This window comes from Mobula hypostoma, chromosome 10 (genome assembly GCF_963921235.1).
Source record: "Mobula hypostoma chromosome 10, sMobHyp1.1, whole genome shotgun sequence".
In the NCBI taxonomy this organism is placed as follows: Eukaryota; Metazoa; Chordata; class Chondrichthyes; order Myliobatiformes; family Myliobatidae; genus Mobula; species Mobula hypostoma.
The window spans coordinates 4,803,178-4,827,412 of record NC_086106.1 but is presented as its reverse complement, the minus strand read 5'-3'; the positions used below and the strand labels follow the sequence as shown (position 1 = coordinate 4,827,412).

At 46.6% G+C, this 24,235-nt stretch overlaps 1 protein-coding gene across 1 annotated transcript in view; it reads left to right on the top strand.

Annotated features, from left to right (window-relative positions):
* The window catches only part of slc1a5 (solute carrier family 1 member 5), a 38,721-nt gene extending 21,276 nt beyond the window's left edge, over positions 1-17,445 (top strand). The window contains exons 4-8 of the mRNA XM_063059927.1: positions 4,572-4,738; positions 5,841-6,074; positions 7,813-8,007; positions 9,319-9,453; positions 13,026-17,445. Coding sequence (XP_062915997.1) covers positions 4,572-4,738; positions 5,841-6,074; positions 7,813-8,007; positions 9,319-9,453; positions 13,026-13,263 — 969 coding nt within the window. The 3' untranslated portion in view covers positions 13,264-17,445. The remainder of the gene's footprint in view (positions 1-4,571; positions 4,739-5,840; positions 6,075-7,812; positions 8,008-9,318; positions 9,454-13,025) is intronic.
* The last annotated feature ends 6,790 nt before the right edge of the window (positions 17,446-24,235 follow it).

The window sequence follows — 24,235 nt, the reverse complement described above, 5'->3', positions numbered from 1 at the left end:
TTATCGTACCTGCCTCTGGCAGCTTGTTCCACATACATTATGCACCATCCTCTGCATAAAGAAGATTTAAATCGTTCCCCTCTCACCTCAAGCCAGGGATCCCAACCTTTTTGTTCTGCCATGGACCCCTACCACTACGTGAGCCAACTGTGTGGACTCCAGGTTGGGAACTTCTGGCAGCGGAGGTTTGAGATCAGACCTTTCCTTCTCCTAGATGAACTGCCAACCATGGTTGACGAGCCCCATCTATACCCCATTAGTTTGTTATTGAAGGATTTGCAGGGATGTCCGGAGAGGTTGGGCAGACTGGGACTTTATTTCTTGGAGAGTAGGAGACCAAGAGGTGATCTTATAGAGGTGTATAAAAGCATGAGGGGAATAGACAAGGTGAGTGAAACATTTTCCCAGGGGGTATCAGAGCTCCGGGGTATAAGCTTGATGTGTGGTGGAAAAGATTTACTAGGAAGTTCAAAGGCAACTTTAGTTTTATACAAATGGTGGTGTGTATGTGGAATAAGTGACCAGAAGAAGAGGTTAGAGGTTCAAATTTACATTTATTATCGAAATATGTGCACAGTATACAATCCTTTCTTTCTTTTTAAATCTTTTTATTGAGTAAGTATACAAAAAAGGTAAGCCATATAAACATTAATACAATGTTAAAGTATAATAAAATTCCAAAAGATAACAATACCAAAAAGAAAATACTACAAACAATGTAATTTAAGCATAAGAAACCAAAATAACATAATAGTATACTAGATTTTATATATATCAATGGAAAAAAAGAAAAAAAAAACCCCAAAAAAAAACCCACCGTGCAACTAACTAAAAGCAAAGCAAAGCAATGGGCTAACTTGAAACCAAACAGAGTTAAACTTAAAATCACGTCCTCAATCCCGACCTCCATTAAAACAGTGAAAAAAAACAAGAAGGGTAAATATTACATTAAATGAAAATATCGAATAAAAGGTCCCCAAATCTGTTCAAATTTAAATGAAGAATCATAAAGGTTACTTCTAATTTTCTCCAGATTCAAACATAAAATCGTCTGAGAAAACCAAAAAAAGGTAGTTGGAGCATTAAGCTCTTTCCAATGTTGTAAAATACATCTTTTCGCCATTAAAGTAAGAAATGCAATCATTCTACGGGCTGAAGGGGAAAGATTACTAGAAATTTTAGGTAGTCCAAAGATAGCAGTAATAGGGTGAGGAGAGATATCTATATTTAATACCTTAGAAATAATATTGAAAATATCTCTCCAAAAAGTTTCCAAAGTAGGGCAAGACCAAAACATATGAGTTAAAGAGGCTATCTGCCCCGAACATCTATCACAGAAAGGATTAATATGCGAGTAAAAACGCGCTAACTTATCTTTGGACATATGTGCTCTATGCACCACTTTAAATTGAATTAGGGAATGTTTAGCACAAATAGAGGAAGTATTAACTAATTGTAAAATCTGCCCCCAATCATCCACAGAAATGGTAAGCCCCAATTCCTGTTCCCAATCTACCCTAATCTTATCAAATGGAGCTTTCCTGAGTTTCATAATAATATTATAAATCATAGCCGATGCACCTTTCTGACATGGATTAAGGTTAATTATCGAATCTAAAATATATATAGGAGGAAGCATTGGAAAGGAAGGAAGTATAGTACTTAGAAAATTTCTAACTTGTAAATATCTAAAAAAATGTATTCTTGATAGGTTATATTTATTAGATAATTGTTCAAAAGACATAAGGGAACCATCTAAAAATAAATCCAAAAACCGTAAAATACCCTTAGTCTTCCAAGTTTGAAAAGCGCGATCCGTAAAAGAGGGAGGAAAAAATATGTTACCTAAAATAGGAATCGCTAACCCGAATTGATTAAGATCAAAAAATTTTCTGAATTGAAACCAAATACGCAAAGCATATTTAACGATCGGGTTAGTATACAATCCTGAGATTTGTCTTCCCACAGACAGTCACGAAGCAAAGAAACACCATGGAACACATTCAAAGAAAATATTAAACACCCAATGTGCAAAAAAAAGAGCATATCGTGCAAATGGCAAAAATTGAGTGAATAACGTACAGAATGTTAAATATCAAACCACAGAGTCCTTGAAACAGTCCAGGAGGGTTCAGTTCAGATCAGTTGAGCACTGTGTTGTTCGTTGACTGCCGGCCGCAGAGCCAGTCCGCCCCGATCAAAATCGCACAAAGTAACGATATAAAAGGGGAAACCAGAAACACATAACGTGAACTGAGGAGTTCAATCCACAAACCATGTCGATCAAACCTCGCCCAAGACCCGAGATTCCTACCCCTTCCTCCAGCAGCAGAGAGGGAGAGGAAGACGAGCTAAACGCAGGCCGATGGCGCTGAACACCCGCTCGCCTTCCGCTCTCATCCTTGTTGAGTTCAATCTTGCTCAATGCTTTAATCGGCGAGTTGGCTGGGAATTGGAGTCGATCATGGGTTCATGCTCTGCCATTAGGCTGCACACCCCTGCTCTCAACCTCGCTGTCGACCATGCCGAGTTCCCTTAGAGAGAGCAAAAGCGCCTGGTTGCTCAGTCAGCCCAAAAACACATGATCAAAATGTAAATTACAGGCTCCAATTGCGTACAGATTAGTAGCAGATGTATATTCAAAAGAAGGAGAAGTAGTTGTTTTGGGAACTGTCTGCAGGGCGTCGCCATTAGTCACATTGGTCGCTGGCAGCATCTTGCCTATTATAAAGCAGTCACAGTAACAGACTTTTTAAAAAGTTGGATGGATACCCGGATTGGAAATGTTTGGAAGGTTATGGACCAAACCTTAATAAATGGGACTAGGTTGGGTGGGGCTATCATTCACCAGTTCGGCTGAAGGGCCTGTTCCCGTGCTGTATAACTACCACCCTAAGATAGCAGCCTTTTTTTTTTGACATAATAACTATCTTGGGAATAAGTTGCCACCTCCTCTGGTTTTGTCCTTGCACAGCTCACACGGAAACAAACTTTCTTTTTGAACGCACTGTTGTTTTCTTAACTTGGATCAGCTCGTTCCGAAGTCTCTTTCACTTCCCTGCAGAATCCCAGCATTTTAACCGAATATAATTTCAGCTTGCTTTCGCTAAAGGATATAGGCAAGTCAGTGGATGCAGAGAGGCGTTACTACTTGCTTGCTGCCCATTGGCGCCATAGGTGTGTAGGGTGGCGACGAAGTTCTGCCATCTGTGTCTGTCCCTGGCCATCTTCTCTATTGTGCCCCAGGTCTGGTTCAGAGTCCTCGTTTCTGCCTCTGTGGCACAGTGCCAAGTTGCCTTTGCATTTCCTCCGTCCTTCAGGGGTCCAATGAGGTGCTGTCTTGACGATGGCGTTGGCCTCAACACACGTCCAATCCATCTCTTTGGGAAGAGAATAGAAACCAAGATTTGCTGCTTTCTAGGTGGGGGCGGGGGGCTTGAATTGTACTCTGGGGATCCGACCAGCTAAAATGGCGGCATAAAATACCCGAAACTTGCCTCCTCAAGAAACTCCCACCCCAACTGTGGGGAATCTCAGACTCTGCTGCAACTGAGGTTGAAGGTTATTGGAGGGGCAAGTGTATGGGTAGTCTACCGATAACCCTTGCCACCTCAACCATCTCCAAATCCAGTGCTTGGAATGGAAGCACATAATTGTTGCATCCCAAGAAACACCCAAGGAAGGAAAAAATTTGTAAAAGTAAAAATTGCCCTGCAATTTCTCTTAGAAAATTTGGCACGTCATCTACCACCTTGACAAACTTCTGTAGGTGCACAGTGGAGAGAATCCTGATTGGCTGCACATTGGCCCAGTACAGAAACACCAATGCCAAGGAATGGAAAAGCCTAGAAAGATGTGGTGGCCGCAGCCCAGCCCATCACAGGAAAATCCTTTTCCACCGCTGAGCACATCTACATGGAGTGCTGCCATCCATCATCAGGGTTCCCCCACCACCCAGGTCATGCTCTCTTCTCCCTGATTCCATCGGGAAGGAGGTCCAGGAGTCTCAGGTCCCACACCAGCATGTTCAGGAACAGTTATTACCCCTCAGCCATCAGGTTTCCGAACCGGCGTGGGTAACTTCACTCACCCCAACACTGAACTGATTCCACAACCCATGGAGCTGCTTTCAAGATCTCTACAGCTCATGTTCTCGGCATTATTTATTTATTTTTGTGCATTTGCTCTTTTGCACACTGATTGTCGGTGTTTTTTTCCATTAATCCTGTTATATCTCTGAATGCCTGCAAGAAAATGAATCCCAGGGTTGTATATGATGACGTATACGTACTTTGACAATAAATTTACTTTGAACTTTGAACTAGAATGGTTTGAGCGCTTTCTTTGGAAATATGTCTCTGTTATCAAGTATAAAGTATTAGTTTTGCGAAACCGGTTATCTGGTTATTAACATTTTGCAGTTAACGGGAGCTTGCTGTATGTAAATGTGCTGTTATGTTTCCTACTGTGACCACGCTGCGGGAAACGCTTTGGGAATTCCCGAGGACGTGGATTGTACTAATGAGATGCATTATCTCTCTCTTCCTTCCACTGTCGCGGCTTCGCCCCAGATTCCCGTTCCCGCCACGGTAGACGGAATGAACATCCTGGGGCTGGTGGTATTCGCCATCATCTTCGGAATCGCCCTGCGCAAGCTCGGGCCAGAGGGGGAGAACCTGATCCAGTTCTTCAGCTCCTTCAATGAGGCCACCATGATCCTGGTCTCGTGGATCATGTGGTGAGTGGGCTGGCATGGTTTTCCCACCGGTTTTGGTATCGTCGCGCAGGGAGGACAGCATGTCTGTGTGATCTACAGAACCGTACGAGCAGAAGTCACCCACTTGGCATCTTGGACCCCCCCCCCCATTGAAATCACTGTCTTAAGACATATGAGCAGTATTTGACCATCAGTTCATCCAATCTTGTAAAAATAAAAAACTCCCATTCGGCATGTCATCCCCCACCTTGACGGATGTCTGTGGATGCACAGTGGAGAGTATCCTGACTGGTTGCACCATAACCCGGTGTGAAAGTACCAATGTCCATGGATGGAAAAGCCTAAACAGATGTCGTGGACACGGCCCAGTGCATCAGAGGAAAAGCCCTCCCCACCATTGAGCACATCTATAAGGAGCGCTGCCATAAGAAAGCAGTGTCCATCATCAAGGAGCCCCACCGTCCTGGCCGCGCTCTCTTCCCGCAGCTGCCATTAGGGAGGGGGTATGGGAGCCTTGGGTCCGTCACCAGCAGGTTGCCCACTTGGCACCTTGACCCTAAATCCCCTCGTTCCTTTGAAATCGCTGCCCATCAGACATATGAGCAGAATTTCACCAATCGGCCCATCAGGTCTGCTCCGCCGTTCCATCACGGTTGATTGACCATCTCTCTCAAAACCTCATTCTCCTCCCTCCTCCCCGTAACCTTTGATACCCCGACTAATCAAGTGCCTGTCCACCTCCGTTTTAAATACGCCCAATGGCTTGGCCTCCACAGGCATCCGTGGCAATTAATTCCTCAGACTCTCTGCCCTCTGGCTGAAGAAATCCGTCCTCATCTCTGTTCTAAAGGGACGTTTTCTATTCCGAGGCGGGGCCCTCTGATCCTAGACTCCCCCACGATCACCATCTTCACCATGTCCAGTCTAGCTCGGCCTTTCAACGTTTAAAAGGTTTCAATGAGATTGCCCCCTCATTCTTTTAAATTCCAGTGAGTACAGGCTCAGAGTGATCAAACACTCCAAAGTATGGGCGTGGTGTAATATGCTGGCCTGCGAACTTTGTCGTTTCTCTGTACCTCTGCACATGTTACGATATCGATAATACAACCCTCTCTTCGTCCAGGTACGCTCCTTTCGGTATCATGTTCCTGGTTGCAGGCAAGATTGCGGAGATGGAGAATGTCTTGTTGCTCTTCACCAGCCTTGGGAAGTACATCTGCAGCTGCATCATGGGGCACGTGATTCACGGGTTAATCGTGCTGCCCTTGATCTACTTCGTCTTCACCCGTAAGAATCCCTATTCGTTCTTCTGGGGCATCTTCACGGCCCTGGCCACTGCCTTCGGAACTGCGTCCAGGTAGGTTGGAGAGGCAGGCTGAGCTAGCGTGCCCTGTTTTCGTCTTGTCTGGGAGGCCTGAGGGATTTGTACCAGCTTTTGGAAGCGTAGCTAACCTCTGCAGTGGGAAAGCAGGGCTTTTATGTGCACAGGAAGCCCCCGGCAACAGCGAGGAACGTAGAACGTAGAACATTGCGGTAGCCTAGCGGTTAACGCAACGCTTTACAGTGCCGGCGATACGGGTTCAATTCCCACCGCTGGCTGTAAGGAGTTTGTACATTCTCCCCGTGACTGCGTGGGTCTCCTCCGGGCGACCCGGTTTCCTCCCACAGTCCGAAGACCTACTGGTTTGTAGGTTAATTGGTGATTGTAAATTGTCCCGTGATTAGGCTGGGATTAAATCGGAAGGGGTTGGAGGTGGGCACAGCTCAAAGGGCACCTTCCACGCTACATGTCAATAAAAATAAAGTAATATCTTCAACTAAGATTCGGTTTGCCTTATCAAGAGGCACGCCCACTCAGGAACGGGTTGCCGGGGGTAGCAGTGGAAGCAGGCAGTTTGGGGCTTTTTAGATAAACATGTAAATATGAAGCTAATAGAGGGATTTGGACGACAGGAAGAGGCTATTTAGTAGAGGTTGTCATCCAGGTTGGTACAACATTCTAAGGGACCTTATCGAGAGACGTTGGACGGGCTGGGACTTCAGAGACAGGAGACGGAGGGGGTGACCTTAAAGAGGTGAAGAAAGCATGAGGAACAGAGAAATGGCGAAGAAGTCTTTTTTTTCTGGGGAAAGGGGATTAAAATGATAGGGTACAAGTTTAAGGTGGGAGGGGAGAGATTTAATGCGGACCTGAGGGACAGGATTTTCACCCGGAGAGTGGTCAGCGTATGGAGTGAGATGGCAGAGGAAGCGGTTAACCTCTTCCCTCGGAAACCTATTGAGTGAGGAAAGTCCTGGATAGGGTGGACGTGGAGAGGAAGGTTCCGATAGTGGGAGGGCCTCGGACCGGAGGGCACAGCCTCAGAATGGAAGGATGTCTTTAGAGCAGAGCTGAGGAGGAATTTCTTGGTGGGGACCCCCTGGAATTCATTGCCACGGGTGGATGCAGAGGCCAAGTCATTGTGTAGATTTTAAACAGGGGGACAGGTTCTTGATTGGTCAGCGTGTCAAAGGTTACTGGGAGAAGGCAGGGGAAAGCGATTGAGATGGATGATGGAATGGCCGAGCTGACTTAATGGGTCAAAACAGTCCAATTCTGCTCCTGTGTCTTATGGTCCTAAGACAGGGTTAGGGATAGTAAATCAGCCATGATGCAATGGGCCAAATGGCCTAACGCTACTCCTATATCTTGTGATCACTGTGGGTGGAATGGCCTTTCGGGTACTGTAATGTTGTTCTATCAACGGAATTGTTCAGAATCAGAATTAAGTCACGATCGGAATGAAGTTTACGGTCACCGACATTCACCGTGAACTTTGTTGTTTCCTGGCGACTGTACAGGGCAGACATAACAAATGACAATAAGTTACAATATAGAAGATGGATAATAAGCAGAGCAGACGAGGAATAGTGAGACTGGGCTCATGGGTTTGTTGACCAGTCTGAAAGCTGACGGGCAGAAGAAGGGAAGAGTCTGTTCATGACATATGAAGTGTGGTTCTTCAAGCTCCTGTATCTCCTCTTTGGTGGCAGCAGTGAGAGCTTTTGATGTTTTCATCTCACTAACAACGCCCTTTCCCCCCTTTTGCCCCCAGTTCCGCCACACTGCCCCTCATGATGAAGTGCGTGGAAGAAAACAACGGCGTGAGCAAACAAATCAGCCGGTTTATTCTGCCAATCGGCGCGACCGTGAACATGGACGGCGCGGCCCTCTTCCAGAGCGTCGCCACGGTGTTCATAGCCCAGCTCAACAACGTCACCCTCGACTTTGTGCAGATCATCACCATACTGTGAGTAGCATTCACTTGGCGCCGCGTTTTGGGGAGTGGGTTGTTGTCTCAGTGTGTCGGGTGGGGTGGTGACATTTCACTCCGCCATCTTTAACGTCCGAGTCGGCCCCTGCCTTCGGTCCGCATGGTAGCGATGCAGCCTGCGTAACGCTGTACACTGCCATCTTTAACATCCGGGTCGGGCCCTGCCGCGGTCCGCAGGGAGTTTGCACGCTCGTGCCAACGTCCAAAGATCGTACGATGCAGGAGCAGAGTTAGGCCATTCAGCACATCGTCTGCTCCGCCATTCGATCGTGACTGTTTATTAATCCTCTCAACCCCTTCTCCTGCCTTCTCCCCGCAACCTTGACTAATCAGGAACCTATCACCTCTGCCTTAAATAAACCTCCACAGCCATGCCTGGTGATGAATTGAACAGATTCGCCACCCTCTGGCTAAAGAAATTCTTTCTCATCTCTATTCTGAGGCTGTGCCCTCTGGTCCCGCACTTCCAAAGTACAGGAAACTTCCTCTCCATGTCCACTCTCTGGCCTTTTCAACTTTCCATAGGTTTCAATGAGATCCCACTTCAATCTTCTAAACTCCAGTGAGTACGGGCCCAGAGCGATCAGACGCCTTACCCAAGGCCACCCTTGGACAAGGTGTGGCACCTGCTTCGCCCCCCGATCAGGGTCACGTGAAGCCATGGGGGCAGGTGGTGGATGGTCGTATGAGCAGCCGGTGCAGATCACAAGTCCTGGTTACGCGACCACTGACGCCAAGCGGACAACCTCTGAAGGGTACTGATAATGACTGGGGGGGGGTCACCCACCTTGTAAAGACACTGCCCAGAAGAAGACAATGGCAAACCTCTAATGTAGAAAAATTTGCCAAGGACAATCATGGCCAAAAAGACCATGATTGCCCATGTCATACAACAGGGCACAAAATGATGATGTTGAGTGTATCTGTGGAATTCTCTTCCCAGGGAAGTAGTAGCAGATACCTCATAAAAATATATTTGAGGCACTGTTTGCTGGATTTTTGCCTAGTAGAAGAATTAAAGGTTATGGGGAAGAGGCAGGTGAGTGGACCTGGGTCTGGATCGACCATGATCTCATTGAATGGGGTAGCAGATTTGAAGGGCCAAATGGCCGACTCCTGCTAATCCTTCTCCGCGTGTTTCTATCATTTTGAGGCGGTGCTGTACCTCAGTCTATGTTGGGTCATTCCCGGTGCTTGAGCGAGAACGCGCGGTGAAGCCTGGGGCTGATGACTTGGGTCTTGCGCCTGTGCATTCTAACGCGGGTGGGTGATTGCTTCCTTCCACAGGGTGACCGCCACCGCTTCGAGCGTGGGGGCTGCTGGCATTCCGGCGGGAGGCGTCCTGACGCTCGCCATCATCTTGGAGGCGGTGGGATTGCCCACGAGCGAGATCTCGCTGATCCTTGCTGTCGACTGGATAGTGTAAGTCGCTTGTCCTTCCCGTGTCTCCAACTCCGTCAAAGAACGATTGCGCGGGCATTTAAATCCAGCCGTCACATCGAATGCCCTGTTGGATAATGGCATAGTCCACCCATCCAGATGGTGGTGATAAGAACCTATGAAACAGGTGCAGGAGACCAATAAGACATAGGAGCAGAATCAGGCCATTTGGCCCATCAAGTCCGTTCTGCCATTCTATCATGGCGGATTCATTTTCCCTCTCAACTCCTTTCTCCTGCCTTCTCCCCGTAACCTTTGACATCCTTACTAATCAAGAATCTACATACCCAATGACTTGGTCTCCTTAGCCATCTGTGGCAATAAATTCCACAGATTCACCACTCCCCGGCAAATTCCGCCTCATCTCTGTTCTAAAGGGACGTCCTTCTGGCTGTGCCCTCTGGTCCCAGACACCCCCACTATAGGAAATATCCTCTCCCCCAGGCTATCAAGGCCTTTCAATATTCACTGGGTTTCCATGAGATTGACCCACCACCTCCCCCATCGTTCTTCCTCGTTCTCCTCGCCCCTCGTTCTTCTAAACTCCAGCGAGTACAGGCCCAGACCTCACACGTTAACCCTTTGATTCCCGGCATCTTCCTCGAGAACCCTCTCCAATGCAGGGAGGAGACTATCTGGTTGTGGACTACCTGTTTTTTACCCACAGCCCTAATTCTCCTGCTATGCCATAATCTCATCTGTTTGTGTCTTCAAATATAAAGTTAGTCTTGCGAGACCATGGATCTGCGCCTGGAAAGTCTTCACTCTCCAGGGCGCAGGCCTGGGCAAGGTTGTATGGAGACCAGCAGTTGCCCATGCTGCAAGTCTCCCCTCTCCACGACACCAATGTTGTCCAAGGGAAGGGCATTAGGACCCATACAGCTTGGCACCAGTGTCGTCGCAGAGCAATGTGTGATTAAGTGCCTTGCTCAAAGACACAACACGCTGCCTCGGCTGGGGCTCGAACTTGCGACCTTCAGGTCGCTAGTCCAATGCCTTAACCACTTGGCCACGTGCCCACAAATATATTTAAACAGCTTCTTCTCATCCCTGTCCTAGATCTAAGGGTCATAGTAGAACAAGCCAATCAGTCCCCTTCTGTTCTCCCCCACCCCCCCGCAACCGCCCCCCCAATACCATCTTTTCTCAGAAGTATCCATTCAATTCCCCTCTGTAGGTCCTGATTCAGTTAACTCCACCCTGTTCTTAACTGATCAGTGAGTTAAAAAAAAAATTTGCTTTTATCTCCCTTGCATTTCTTGCCCAAATTTAGTATCGTATCCTCCCTTCCCCTTCAAGCACTTGTTAATAGAAACAACTTCCTCAATTCTCTTTTGTCAGTTATTCAAATAGCTCCATTAATATTATCTTTGCCCTGAGAATAACCACAGCTTCCTAAACCTCGAGCTCAAATATTTCATCTCAGAAGCCACTTTAGAGATTATTTTCTTCACCCTCTCCTGGACAGTCACTGGGAATTCAACCCATCAGGGAACATCTATAGGACAGTACAGCACAGAAAAGGCCCTTCAGCCCACAGTGTCGTGCTGAACCAGCAAAAAGTGAATCAAAAACACCCAAACACTAATCCCTCCTCCCTGCACATCCCTCCATCTTCCTCACATCCACGTGCCTATCTAAATGTCTCTTAAAAGCCTCTGATTTATTTACCTCTATCATCATACCAGGCATCCACCACTCTCTGAGTAAATAATCTTACCCCTCACATCCCCTTTGAACCTGCCCCCTCTCACCTTCAATGCATGCCCTCTAGTGTTAGACATTTCAATCCTGGGAGACAGATACTCCCTGTCTACTCTATCTCTGCCTCTCATAATCTTGTAAACCTCTATCAGATCTCCCCTTGGCTTCTGGCACTCCAGAGAAAACAACCCAAGTTTGTCCAGCCTCTCGTGATAGCACACACCCTCTAATCCAGGCAGCGTCTTGATAAAACTCTTCTGCACCCTCTCCAAAGCCTCAACATTCTTCCTACAGTGGGGTGACCAGGACTGTATGCAATACTCCTGATGTGGCCTGACCAGAGTTTTATAAAGTTGCAACATTTTCACTATTTTACTCAATACCTCGACTAATAAAAACAAGTGTTCCATAAGCCTTCTTAACCACCCTATTGACCTGTGTAGCCACTTTCAAGTATTCCTAAACTTGGACTCCAACATCTCCCTGCTCAGCAGCACAGCTATGGATCTTGCCCTTAATAGTGCCCCCGTCCCCTTGCATTTGCCCTACTAAGGTGGAATGCCTCACACTTAACTGGGTTAAGCTCCATCTGCCATATCTACAAAGAATTTATATTGCGCTGGATTCTTCGCCAGTCTTCAACACTGTCCTCAGCCCGACCAGTCTAGGACAGGTCGGGCAGTCCAGGATGAGCCCTCCCCCCCCCCCCCCCACCTCCGTTTGGAGAAGGAGCAGCAACTCCTCGGATTCCGGGTAGCCTCCAATTTGTGTGTGTTGCAGTGGAAAGCTGAAGGAGGGTGAGGGACATAGTCCACACAAAAATAATGTTCTTCCCAACGTCATCACATCACATATCGGTCCGTCAGGTTATCTGATTAATACATAGAAGCTTGGAAGAACTTTTGCATCCCCTGACTACCACAGTGCAGGAACAGTGGAGGGAGCTTTCTGCCCCCATCCTTTCTCCCCCCCTCTCCTCTCTTGTTTCCTCCGCTACCTCTCTGTCTTGTTTTCTTTCGGTCTCCCCTCTGTTCAGGAGGAAGATGCAGAGGGCCGGGTGGGGGGCAGACGTTGTTGTTCACTGTTGTCCCAGAGGAGCCTTACGAGTCTGGCCTTGGAGGAGCAGAGGGATCTGGGGGTACATGTCCACAGATCCCTGAAAGTACTCACAGATAGAGTGGGTAGTTAAGAAAGCTTTTGGGGTGTTAGCTTTCATAAGTCGAGGGATAGAGTTTAAGAGTCGCGATGTAATGATGCAGCTCTATAGAAATCTGGTTAGGCCACACTTGGAGTACTGTGTCCAGTTCTGGTCGCCTCACTATAGGAAGGATGTGGAAGCATTGGAAAAGGTACAGAGGAGATTTACCAGGATGCTGCCTGGTTTAGAGAGTATGCATTATGATCAGAGATTAAGGGAGCTAGGGCTTTACTCTTTGGAGAGAAGGAGGATGAGAGGAGCCATGATAGAGGTGTACAAGATAATAAGAGGAATAGATAGAGTGGATATTCAGCGCCTCTTCCCCAGGGCACCACTGCTCAATACAAGAGGACATGGCTTTAAGGTAAGGGGTGGGAATTTCAAGGGGGATATTAGAGGAAGGTTTTTTACTCAGAGAGTGGTTGGTGCGTGGAATGCACTGCCTGAGTCAGTGGTGGAGGCAGATACACTAGTGAAGTTTAAGAGACTACTAGACAGGTATATGGAGGAATTTAAGGTGGGGGGTTATATGGGAGGCAGGGTTTGAGGGTCGGCACAACATTGTGGGCCGAAGGGCCTGTACTGTGCTGTACTATTCTATTCTATTGGCATCTCTGACCTGTACCCTCTGTGGTTTCATTTACCAATGCAGAGATCGCACCTGCACGGTTCTCAACGTGGAAGGCGACGCATTCGGGGCTGGCCTCCTGCAGTCGTACGCTGACAGGGAGAAGGCCAAACGGCCTCAGGTGGAGGAGCTCACGGAAGTGAAAACGGACGGGGCAGCGGCAGCGAAGTCCGATGAGGAGGGGGCGCCCCTCATTAAGAAAGATGTAAAGGTGTCCCTTGAAGGCCACAAGGATTCGCTGGAGAAGGAGTCAGTGATGTGAAGCTTCGATGTGTGAAAGAGAGTTTCTATCCCGGACAAACACTTGAGAACTTCGTGCTAAGGAAATGCAATGGATTCTCCCGACTACATGTGCAAACACTCCCACTAAAACTTAGACAGGAAGTGGGTGATAAAGGTCATGAGAGAACCCAATGATAATATGCAATGTTATCTCCCTCTTCCTGCTCCTCTCTGTCCCTCATCCACATCCCTCAGCCTAGAAAGCAGAGACTCCCAATCTCCACAGTCGCCTCCAGGAATTCTGCTGAGGCATCGAACTTGCTGTCTCTTTGTGTGCGCACAAAGAAGACTTGAGGATGGTTTTAATCTCTACAGACTCCAAAAAAAAAACCAAAGCAGACTGTACTTGGAGTGTCCAGAAGGTCTGCAGTTTGTCAAAACTGCGAGGGAGATTGCCAGTCTTTGCATCCCAGCTTTCTTGGCGTCTCCCTTTCTCGTGTAGTACGTGTCACCACAGCTGCGTTGAATGTGTAACTCACTGGTTGTGGGGCAGGGCAGCCAACAGGGGCGGGCTGGAACAAGCTAATCACGCCGGAAGTACACAGCGGGTCAGTTAGCATCTGTGGACGGAGAAACAATTAAAATTCAGAAATGTTAACCCTCTTCTCTCCACAGATGCTGCCTGACCTGACTTTTTCTTTTTGCAACATTCTGATTTTTTAAAATCTCGGATTTCTAGATTCTGTGGAATGTTTTTGTTTGGCTTTTCTAATACTTCCCTACTTTTTCTAATACTTAGGGTAGTCTATATCTTTGAAGTTTTAGCTCAGTCCAGCTCTTTATCACTGGCGTGAGAGTTTGGGGGTGGGGGGGCATTTTATGTCTTTATCTCTTCACTTTGAAGCATCCCTCACTGAATTATTTAAGGGAAGTGGAAGTTTATTGGCTGTGGTTAACACTGACCAAGATGTCCCTGCCAGAGTTAATAGAGCTGCTGCCTCACAGCCTTAATGATCCCAGTTCAATCCTACCTCCTGGTACTGTCTGTCTGTGTGGGGTTTGCATGTTCTCCCTGCAAGCACATGGAAACTTCCCCCCATCCAGGTGTGCTCCTATTTCCGTCCGCACCCCAAAGCCCTGTGGGCTCGTAGGATAACTAGCTGCTGTAAATCGCCTCTCATGTTTAGGCAAGTGGCGGAATTTTGGAGACAATAAGCACATCGGAGGTTTAAAATGCTACTAATGTAAATAGATGCTTGGCAAGAGGTTCCAACCAATTGAAGTTGCATTCTTGTTTCTGTCATTTTTAACTTCCAGGAAATAGAAATATAACCGGACTGACTTTAAAATCTAAACAAATTTTCCAGACAGAAGCTCCAGCCTTTCTCTCGAGGAATAAAAGACAAGGTGCCAGATGGATACTCAGATGGTCTGTTGTCTGAACAGGAAGGGTTTTGCAAGACATTAGGGACTGGTTAGGTTGAGTTCTTCTCCAATCCTGGCAATTTACTTGCAGACGTTTCCTCTCCGTACAAGGAGACATCGTCAGTGCACTGCTAACAGTGGTGTGTCCTCTGAATGCTTGGCCTTCATACACCTTTCAACCCGCTGGTTGGTCATCATTACGGAAACTGAATTGCGATGTAGGGAGGAAGTCGCGTGGCTGATTGGCTGTGCGGTGAACTTTGTGCGCTGTGGTCTGGAATTTTGCCCGCATCGGCTCATAAACGGGATCGAGGTCTACGTGTCCGTTTACAGAATTGTTCGCGGAAAGCCGCGCCTCTAGGAATTCTTTGGCATGCCGCGTGTTTGCCTGTGCCGTGACTTTCACCAATACCCGGTCGGAATGGTGTCCCTCTCGATCTTCATGGGTAGAGATTAAGCAGAATTGGCCACGCCATTTTACCGCCAGTTGGTGTTCCTGAATGCTTGTCGATAGTTTTACAGGAACAATTCTGTAAAGAAACACGGTCAACCTCGATCCTATTTCTGAGCCAATGTGGGCAAAATTCCTGAGCACAACGCACCAATCGGCAGCGAGGTTTCCTCGCCATCTCGCGATGCCCATCAATCACCTCGCCCAAGGGTGACCTGAGGTCGGTGGAGGGAAGGAGTGCCTTGCGGCTCCTTTGGTAGAGTCGTATCTCCACCCTGCCACCCAGGTTAAGGCAGTTTAGTGTTGTGTAATTTGATACGTTAGATTATAAGAGAATAAATCAGGGTTACCAAAATTATTTCTTACCGGTTTACATTCCCAAACCCCGGCGGCACTCCCATCTGGCTTGTGGCTAATTTTTTTTTTGTGGCCGCCTACTTACTTCTCCATCTACTTCTCCGTCTTTACTGCCGCCTTTGAGTTTTGATTGGGTTTCTTCAGATACGTTCTGCATTGACTTTTTAACACTTGATAACGCTGGAATCTACAACTGCCAGTATCCCTCTATAACATTACAGTACTGATGGGTACAAGGGTGTTACTATACTGTGTTGTCGTATAATACTAGCAGGTTCCTAGCCTCCACAATGTAACACTAGACACTAGGGTGGTGGGTACAGAACTGCCATTGTGTATGTGCAGTTCGGTTTTAGGGGTGTGGATCAATTAATGTAAAACACTGGGTCATAACACAGGTGGGTTTGAGTCTTGCTGTATGATATGTGGGTGGAGCATAGATCTGTCACTGTGACTGTAATCATAAATAAAACTGAAACAACAGTTTTAGTTGGACACACATGGTCATCTGCCATCAAGGGCAGGAAAGTGAAGAGTGAGAAAGTTGCAATCTTTCTTGCTCTTGTAAAACGGTATTGGATGCAGCCTGGCCTGCTGCGTTCACCAGCGACTTTTACGTGCATTGCTTGAAGTTCCAGCAGCTGCAGATTTCCTGGTGTTTGGATTATTTAAGTCTAGCTGAAAGAACCAGATTCTTTCACGGATATATATCAGCTGGTTCTGTCGTACAGTATACAACCTGACATTCTTGCTCTCTGCAGACAGAGAAGACGTTTTTAGTTGACGTTTGTGGAATTTCAACACAGGGACCACCAAACAGGTACCCACAAACCCAACTGACAACATTGCCTGTTGTCTACTTAGAGAACTGTATGTAATACACGAAGCAGAGGTGAGAAGCTCGTCTCTCTGCCTCCTGGTTGTTGCCATTAAAGCCAGAACACTTGGGGAGGGGTTGGGGTCAGTGGGTGAGGCGAGGTCAGTGAAGGATGCGTCGGCAGTGACGTGGCAGATTGTCGACCTCATGTCGGGACTGGAAAGTGTTGGAAAGGTAAAATTGTTTCATAGCTGAACGTGCGGGGAGAGCCGAAGAAAGGGGAAAGTCAGTGACGGAATAACTGTGGGCCAACACTAAACTGGGTAGTGAAGAGGTTTATATTGCAATGGTAAATACATAATCAGCAACCATATGTTTAAAGATGTAATAGTCCTGTAGAAATTGATTGTGTTGAAGTCATTGTTGAGGCAAGAGGTTGCCAAGTGATATCGTATTGTGATATAAGGATATACGGGATATATATATATATATATATATATATATATATATACCCTCTAAGTACAGGGTAGGCCAGGAGTGCAAAGTCTAAAGTTAATGGCCACCGTTTGAAGCCTGTATCCATGCTGCATGATTTATTTGTCCATTTTAAATTTGTGAGGCCTTGGTGGTTTGGGAAGGAGTGCTCTGACTACTGCTGCTCTCTCACCCTCTCGAGTGTCCTTGTAACCTGCTGAAGATGCTTGAGAGTTAACGGTGGCTGGTACGTGTGTGACTCTAGTCACACAGGCTACTCGGACAGTCCTCCGTTGATGCTGGGACCCTTCTCCCTCACTTAAGGAGGTGATATTTTCTTCACAGTTTGGTTGAGTACTGTAACGTCTTGTGTACTTTTTAAAAATACAGCACTAAATTTGTTTTCCATCCTTATTTGTCATTTGTATTTTGTAAATTTACACATCGTGGCAAATGCGTCATATGATTTGAGCGATTGTCAGACAATCATGTTGTCTTTGTGCTCGGTTCAGACTGGTGCGTGTGTGCATGCGCGTGGGTATGTATGCGTGTGCCTCTGTTAGCATTAGTTGGGCTCTAATTATACCATTCTGCCCCTCAAAGTTGAAAATGGACATGTGAGGTGGTGAGGAGATTTGCAATTTATGTTCGTTAATAAATCCTCATCAGAATATTCAATAATAAATACATTTCTGCACACTGAAATAAATAAAATAAAATGTCTTCTGTCGTTTTATAGTCATAGTCATACTTTATTGATCCCGGGGGAAATTAGTTTTTGTTACAGTTGCACCATAAATAATAAATAGTAATAGACCATAGTAATATGTAAATTATGCCAGTAAATTATGAAATAAGTCCAGGACCAGCCTATTGGCTCAGGGTGTCTGACCCTCCAAGGGAGCAGTTGTAAAGTTTGATGGCCACAGGCAGGAATGACTTCCTATGATGCTCTGTGTTGCATCTCGGTGGAATGAGTCTCTGGCTGAATGTACTCCTGTGCCCACCCAGTACATTATGTAGTGGATGGGAGACATTGTCCAAGATGGCATGCAACTTGGACAGCATCCTCTTTTCAGACACCACTGTCAGAGAGTCCAGTTCCATCCCCACAACATCACTGGCCTTACGAATGAGTTTGTTGATTCTGTTGGTGTCTGCTACCCTCAGCCTGCTGCCCCAGCACACAACAGCAAACATGATCGCACTGGCCACCACAGACTCATAGAACATCCTCAGCATCGTCCGGCAGATGTTAAAGGACCTCAGTCTTCTCAGGAAGTAGAGGAGAAAATTTTTAAAGAAATCTTTTTCCTTATGCTCATATCAAGTACCAGCTGATGCAAACACTGTCACATTCTTTAGAATCATTTTCTAATGATTCTAAAGTGCCCAGTGTACACAAGGAAAAGCCCACATCTTCAGAGAAGAGCTTCACTAAACTGACTTCCCTACAAGGGAACTTCGGCCCCACTGTGTGGAAAATGCATTCAGTGGCCACTTTATTAGGTACACCTGCTCCTTAATGCAAATATCTGATTAGCCAATCGGGATGCAGCAACTCAATGCACGAAAGCATGCAGGCATGGTCAAGAGGTTCAACTGTTGTTCAGACCAAACATCAGAATGGGGCAGACGTGTGACCCAAGGACGTTTCTCCTTCAGCGACAACATTTCCGCCAGGTTCTTCTGTACTTGGAACAGGCGGGGGAGACGGAGAGGAGGGATGGAGGGGTGGAGGGAGAGGTGGTAAGAGACAAAAGGCAAATGCTTTATTACATAGGACATAAACTCAGTGGCCACTTTATTAGGTACACCTGCTTGTTAATGCAAATATCTAATCAGCCCATCATGTTGCAGCAACTCAATGCATAAAAGCACGCAGACATGGTCAAGAGGTTCAGTTGTTCAGACCCAACATCAGCTTGGGGGAGGAAATGTGATCTCAGTGACTTTGACCATGGAATGATTGTTGGTGCCAGATGGGGTGGTTTGAGTATCTCAGAAACTGCTGATCTGGGATTTTTTTATGCACAACACTAGAGTTTACAGAGAATCATGTGAAGAACAAAAAACATCCCAGTCTTGTCAATGCCTTGTTAACGAGAGAAGTCCAGAGGAGAAAAGCCAGACCAGTTCACCAGGGAGGTGACATTGATAAGACATTTTTTCCATTAGTATTCCTATTATGAATTTTAAAGTTATATCTGTTTGCTCTGTTTGAAGCTCGGAAAAGAATGCAAACCTCCTCTCAAATGTCAATGAATGCAAATCTATCTGGACATGGCTTAGAGAAAAGCAGCAGGAGCTCTCTGGGAATGAAGACTGCCAAATTTTAAGTAAATTATAAGAGCATAAGATATGGGAGCAGAATTAGGCCATTTGGTTAGTTGAGTCTGTTCCGCCATTTCATCATAGCCGATTCATTTTCCCTCTCAGCCCCAATCTACCTTCTCCCCATATCCCTTCATGCTGTGACTAATTTTGAATCTATCAACCTCTGCCTTAAATACACCCAATGACTTGGCCTCCACAGCTGCCTGTAGCAACAAGTTCCACAGATTCACCACTCTCCGGCTAAAGAAATTCTTCCTCACCTCCGTTCTATCCTGAGGCTGTGTGCTCTGATTTATACTTCCTGCGTCAAATGTACGTCATAGGCACCGCATACCCTACGCCGTAGGGTGATGTGCACCTCCCCAAAAATGTAACTCACGTGTCGCAGCGACGCAGACCGTAACGACTGTGATTGGTCTGCTTGGTAGCATCGCATTTCCGGTTGCTTTTCTTCGCCATGTCTGCACGCTGATGCGAAACAGATGGTTGGAGACAATGAACCAAACCATCAAATCTACCTGCCGACATCTAAGAATATTTGAAATGCATTTCCTCGTCCTTGTCTCTCATAAAGAAACTCAACACAGTGGCATAGAAACCCCACCGCCAACTAGCGTTTTGGCGGTGAATTGCAGAGCGACGCAGACACAACTACACATGCTCGCTACGGCGCAGGGCTACGCAAAAGTATAAATCAGGCCTACGGCATAGCCCGTACGCACAAGTGTAAATCAGCCTTTAGTGTCCCTCACCATAGGAAACATTCTCTACATTCAGTCTATCGAGGCCTTTCAACATTCAATAGTTTTCAATGAGGTCACTCCTTATTCCAGTGAGTACAGGTACCAGAGCCTTCAAGTGCCTCCTCACACGACAAGCCTTTCAATCCTGGAATTATTTTCAGGGACAACAGGAGTTCTGCAGATGCTGGAAATTCAAGCAACACACATCGAAGTTGCTGGTGAACGCAGCAGGCCAGGCAGCATCTCTAGGAAGAGGTACAGTTGACGTTTCAGGCCGAGACAGTTCGTCAGGACAAAGGGTCTCGGTCTGAAACGTCGACTGTACCTCTTCCTGGAGATTATTTTCAGGAACCCCCTTTGTGCCCCCTCTAATGTCAAAGGAGTTCAAATTAGATAGATAGATAGATATACTTTATTAATCCCGAGGGGAATTTGGATTCGTTACAGCCACACCAACCAAGAATAGGGCGTAATTTATGGGGTCAAGGTCATCACAAAAGACAAGAACATAGAACTTTACAGCACAGGAACAAGCCCTTCGGCCTACAGTGTCCGTCTCCTTCCTTTTTCCTCATCGTCCATGTGCCTATCCGAACGCCTCTTAAAAGCCTCCTAATGTAATTGCCCCCACCACCACACCAGGCAGCCGCCACTCTCTGGATCAAGAACTTCCCTCGCATATTCTCATAGAACATACCCCTTCTCGCCTCCAATTCATGCCCTCTGATCTTAGACATTTCAACCCGTGGAAAAAGATACTGTCTGTCTACTCCAGCCATGCCTCTCGTAAGCTCAAAAACTTCTATCAGATCTCTCCCCCAGCCTCCACTGTTCCAAAGAGTTTATGCAAGGTTGGTGTAGCTGCTGCGACGCCAATGTCACAAGGCAAAGAGTTACCTTTCACGTACCCAGAGCCAAAGAATTAACTATACTGAAAGATAGACCGCACAGGTCTTAGTCAAGTCAAGTTTATTGTCATTTAATTATATACATGTTTGCCGTCCAACGAGACAACGTTTCTCCAGACCAGGGTGTAAAGCACAGTAGTACACTTAACACACGATAACTTAGGAAACTAAGAATTAAATCTACAAATGAATTACGCATAGATAGATAAAGTACAATGCATAAATTAAATATTGTAGGATACAGTGCAAATTATCCGGTGACACTTCGAAAGTGATGCGGCCGGGAGTTCAGTAGCCTGATGGCCTGAGGGAAGAAACTGTTCCCCACCCTGACCATTCTTGTCTTTATGCATCGGAGTCTCCTGCCTGATGGTAGAAAGTCAAAGAGGATGCTGGATGGATGGGTGGGGTCCTTGCTAATACTAAGGGCCCTGCGTATGCAGCGCTCCTGATAAATGTCCCCGATGGATGGTAGGGAGATCCCTACGACCCTCTCAGCCATTCTCACAGTACTTTGTAGGGACTTCCAGTCCGATGCTCGGCTGCTCCCAGACCAGATGGAGATGCAGCTCGTCAGGACGCTCTCAACGGTGCTCCTGTAAAATTCAGTTAACGTGGGGGGGGCGGGGAGCTCGCTGGTCTCAATCGTCTTAAGAGGTGGAGGCACTGCCGTGCCTTCTTGTTCAGGGAGGTGGTATTGAGGGACCAGGAGCTCCCAGAAACTTGGTGCACTGAACTCTCTCTACAGAGGAGCCATGTAAGTGCAGAGATGGAGGGTTCATCTGAACCTGCCTGAAGTCCACAATGATTTCCTCGGTCTTCTCCACGTTCAGACTCAGGTTGTACTTCTCACACCAGTCCTCCAGTTGCCCCACCAATGTCAACCAATCGAAGAGCTGTCTTCCACATACCCAGAGCCGACAAACCCGGGGAGATGTTGGGAAGGGGAATTCAGCCCAAGTCTCTATTCAGAGTCACCTCTTGGAAGATAAAGGTCCATCTTCCAGGTGGGGACAAGGAGAATGATGACACCTTACCTGGTTGAACAGCTGCTATGTGGGCTTAGTGCCAATCTTCTCAATTAAAGTACTGCTCAATGTGCTCGGACAGTGTTATCTGATAGTTTTTTTTAACAAGGCTGAATGGCAGGGATGAATTGAAGAGACTGTGCATAGAACATAGAGCAGTACATGATTTGGTGCCAACCTATTGCCCGTGATGAATCCAGCCTTTCCCTCCTGTACAGTCTGTAACTCTCTTTTTTCCTTACAACCACATGACTATCTTATTTACTTCCTGCCCACTGCATCTCTGGCGTTTCGGGCAGCGATGAAGGTCCTCCATCTCCGGTGTCATTCAGGGCTTCCTTCATCATGTCAGAAGCTTCCTGTCGGCTTTCACCGTCATCGGTCCTGCAAGTCCCAGGTTGGCACTCAGGAATACCGTCACACTCAGATGTGGAAGGATTCTTCATTGTTGTCTCCATAACAGTTTTGTTTGACCGGTCAGGGTTGTTAGCCCAGAGCTGAACCCCCAAACCTGGAGGACCAGTGGACCACTCTCAGTCTGGCCTCTACCCTTTGATCTGTTTGGCATGGGTGACCCTACCAAACAGGGTCTACGATCCATGACCCCAGGCATCCGTTAGTCTCGTGAGACCATGGATTTGCGCCTTGGAAGGTTTCCAGGGCGCAGGCCTGGGCAAGGTTGTATGGAAGACTGGCAGTTGCCCATGCTGCAAGTCTCCCCTCTTCATGACACCAATGTTGTCCAAGGGAAGGGTATTAGGACCCATACAGCTTGGCACCGGTGTCATCGCAGAGCAATGTGTGGTTAAGTGCCTTGCTCAAGGACACAACACATTGCCTCAGCTGAGGCTCGAACTAGCGACCTTCAGATCACTAGACTGACACCTTAACCACATGTCCACGCGCCAACACAAAAACACAAAAAAAAGAGAATACAGAGGCATGAGAGAGGGGGTTGCTCAGGTGGATTGGAGGAGAATACTGGTGGGGATGACAGCAGAGCAGAGCTGTCTGAAGTTTCTGGGAATAGTTCACAAGGTGCAGGATAGGTATGTCCCACCGAAGAAGTTGTTCTCAAATGGCAGGGCAAGGCAATTGTGGCTGACAAGGGAAGTTAAAGGCTGCATAAAAGCCAAGGTAGCAAAAGTGTGTGGGAATCTGGATGATTGGAAGCTTTTAAATTCCAACAAAAGACAAATAAAAAGCTATAAGAAGGGAAAAGATGAAATATGAGGGCAGACTAACCAATAATATAAAGCAGAATACCAAAAGTTTTTTCAGTTATATAAAGAGCTAAAGGGAGGTGTGAATTGATATTGGGCCACTGGAAATTGATGCTGGTGTGGTAATAATGGGGGACAAAGAAATGGCAGATGAACTTAATGAATACTTTGCATCTGCCTTCACGTGGAAGACACTAGCAGTGTGCCAGGGGTCCGTGAGGGTCAGGGAGCAGGATTGAGTGTCATTGCTTATTACAAAGGAAAAAGTGCTAGGCAAACTCAAAGATCTTATGGTGGATAAGTCACCTGGACCAGACGGACTACATCCCAGAGTCCTGGGAGAGATTGTTGAAGAGGTAACAAATGCATTGGTCATGATCTTTCAAGAATCACTTGATTCTGGCATGGTCCTGGAGGGCTGGAAGATTGCAAATGTCACTCCACTCTTTAAGAAGGGAGGAAGGCAAAAGAAAGGAAATTATAGGCCAGTTAGCCTAGCCTCTGTGGCTGGGGGAGTGTTAGAGTCTATTATTAAAAAAGAGCTTTCAAGGTACTTGGAGACTAATGATAAAATAAGTCAAAGTCAGCATGGTTTCTGTAAAAGGAAATCTCGCCTGACAAATCTGTTAGAGTTCTTTGGGGAAGTAACAAACAGTGTGGACAAAGGAGAGGCAGTGGATGGCATTTACTTAGAAAAGGTGCTACACATGAGGCTGCTTAAGAAGATACAATCCTATGGCGTTACAGGAAAGTTACTGGCATGGATAGCGGAATGGCTGACAGGCAGGAGGCCCGCTACTTTTCACATTGTTTGTCAGTGATTTAGGTAATGGAATTGGTGGCTTTGTGCCAAAGTTTGCAGATGATATGAAGATAGGTGGAGGGGTAGGTAGTGCTGAGGAAGCAATGTGATTGCAGCAGGACTTAGACAGATTGGAATAATGGCAAAAAGTGGCAGATGGAATATAGTGTTGGGAAATGTATGATAATGCATTTTGGTAAAAGGAGAAATAGTGCAGACTATTATCTAAATGGGGCGAAAATTCAAACATCAGAGGTGCAGAGGGCCTTAGGAGTTTACAGGTTGAGTCTGTGGTAAAGGAGCCAAATGCAATGTTGGCATTTATTTCAAGGGAAATAGAGTATAAAAACAAGGAGATAATGCAGAGGCTTTAGAAGGCACGAGTCAGGCCACACTTGGAGTATTGTCACGAACAAGAGAAAATCTGCAGATGCTGGAAATACAAAG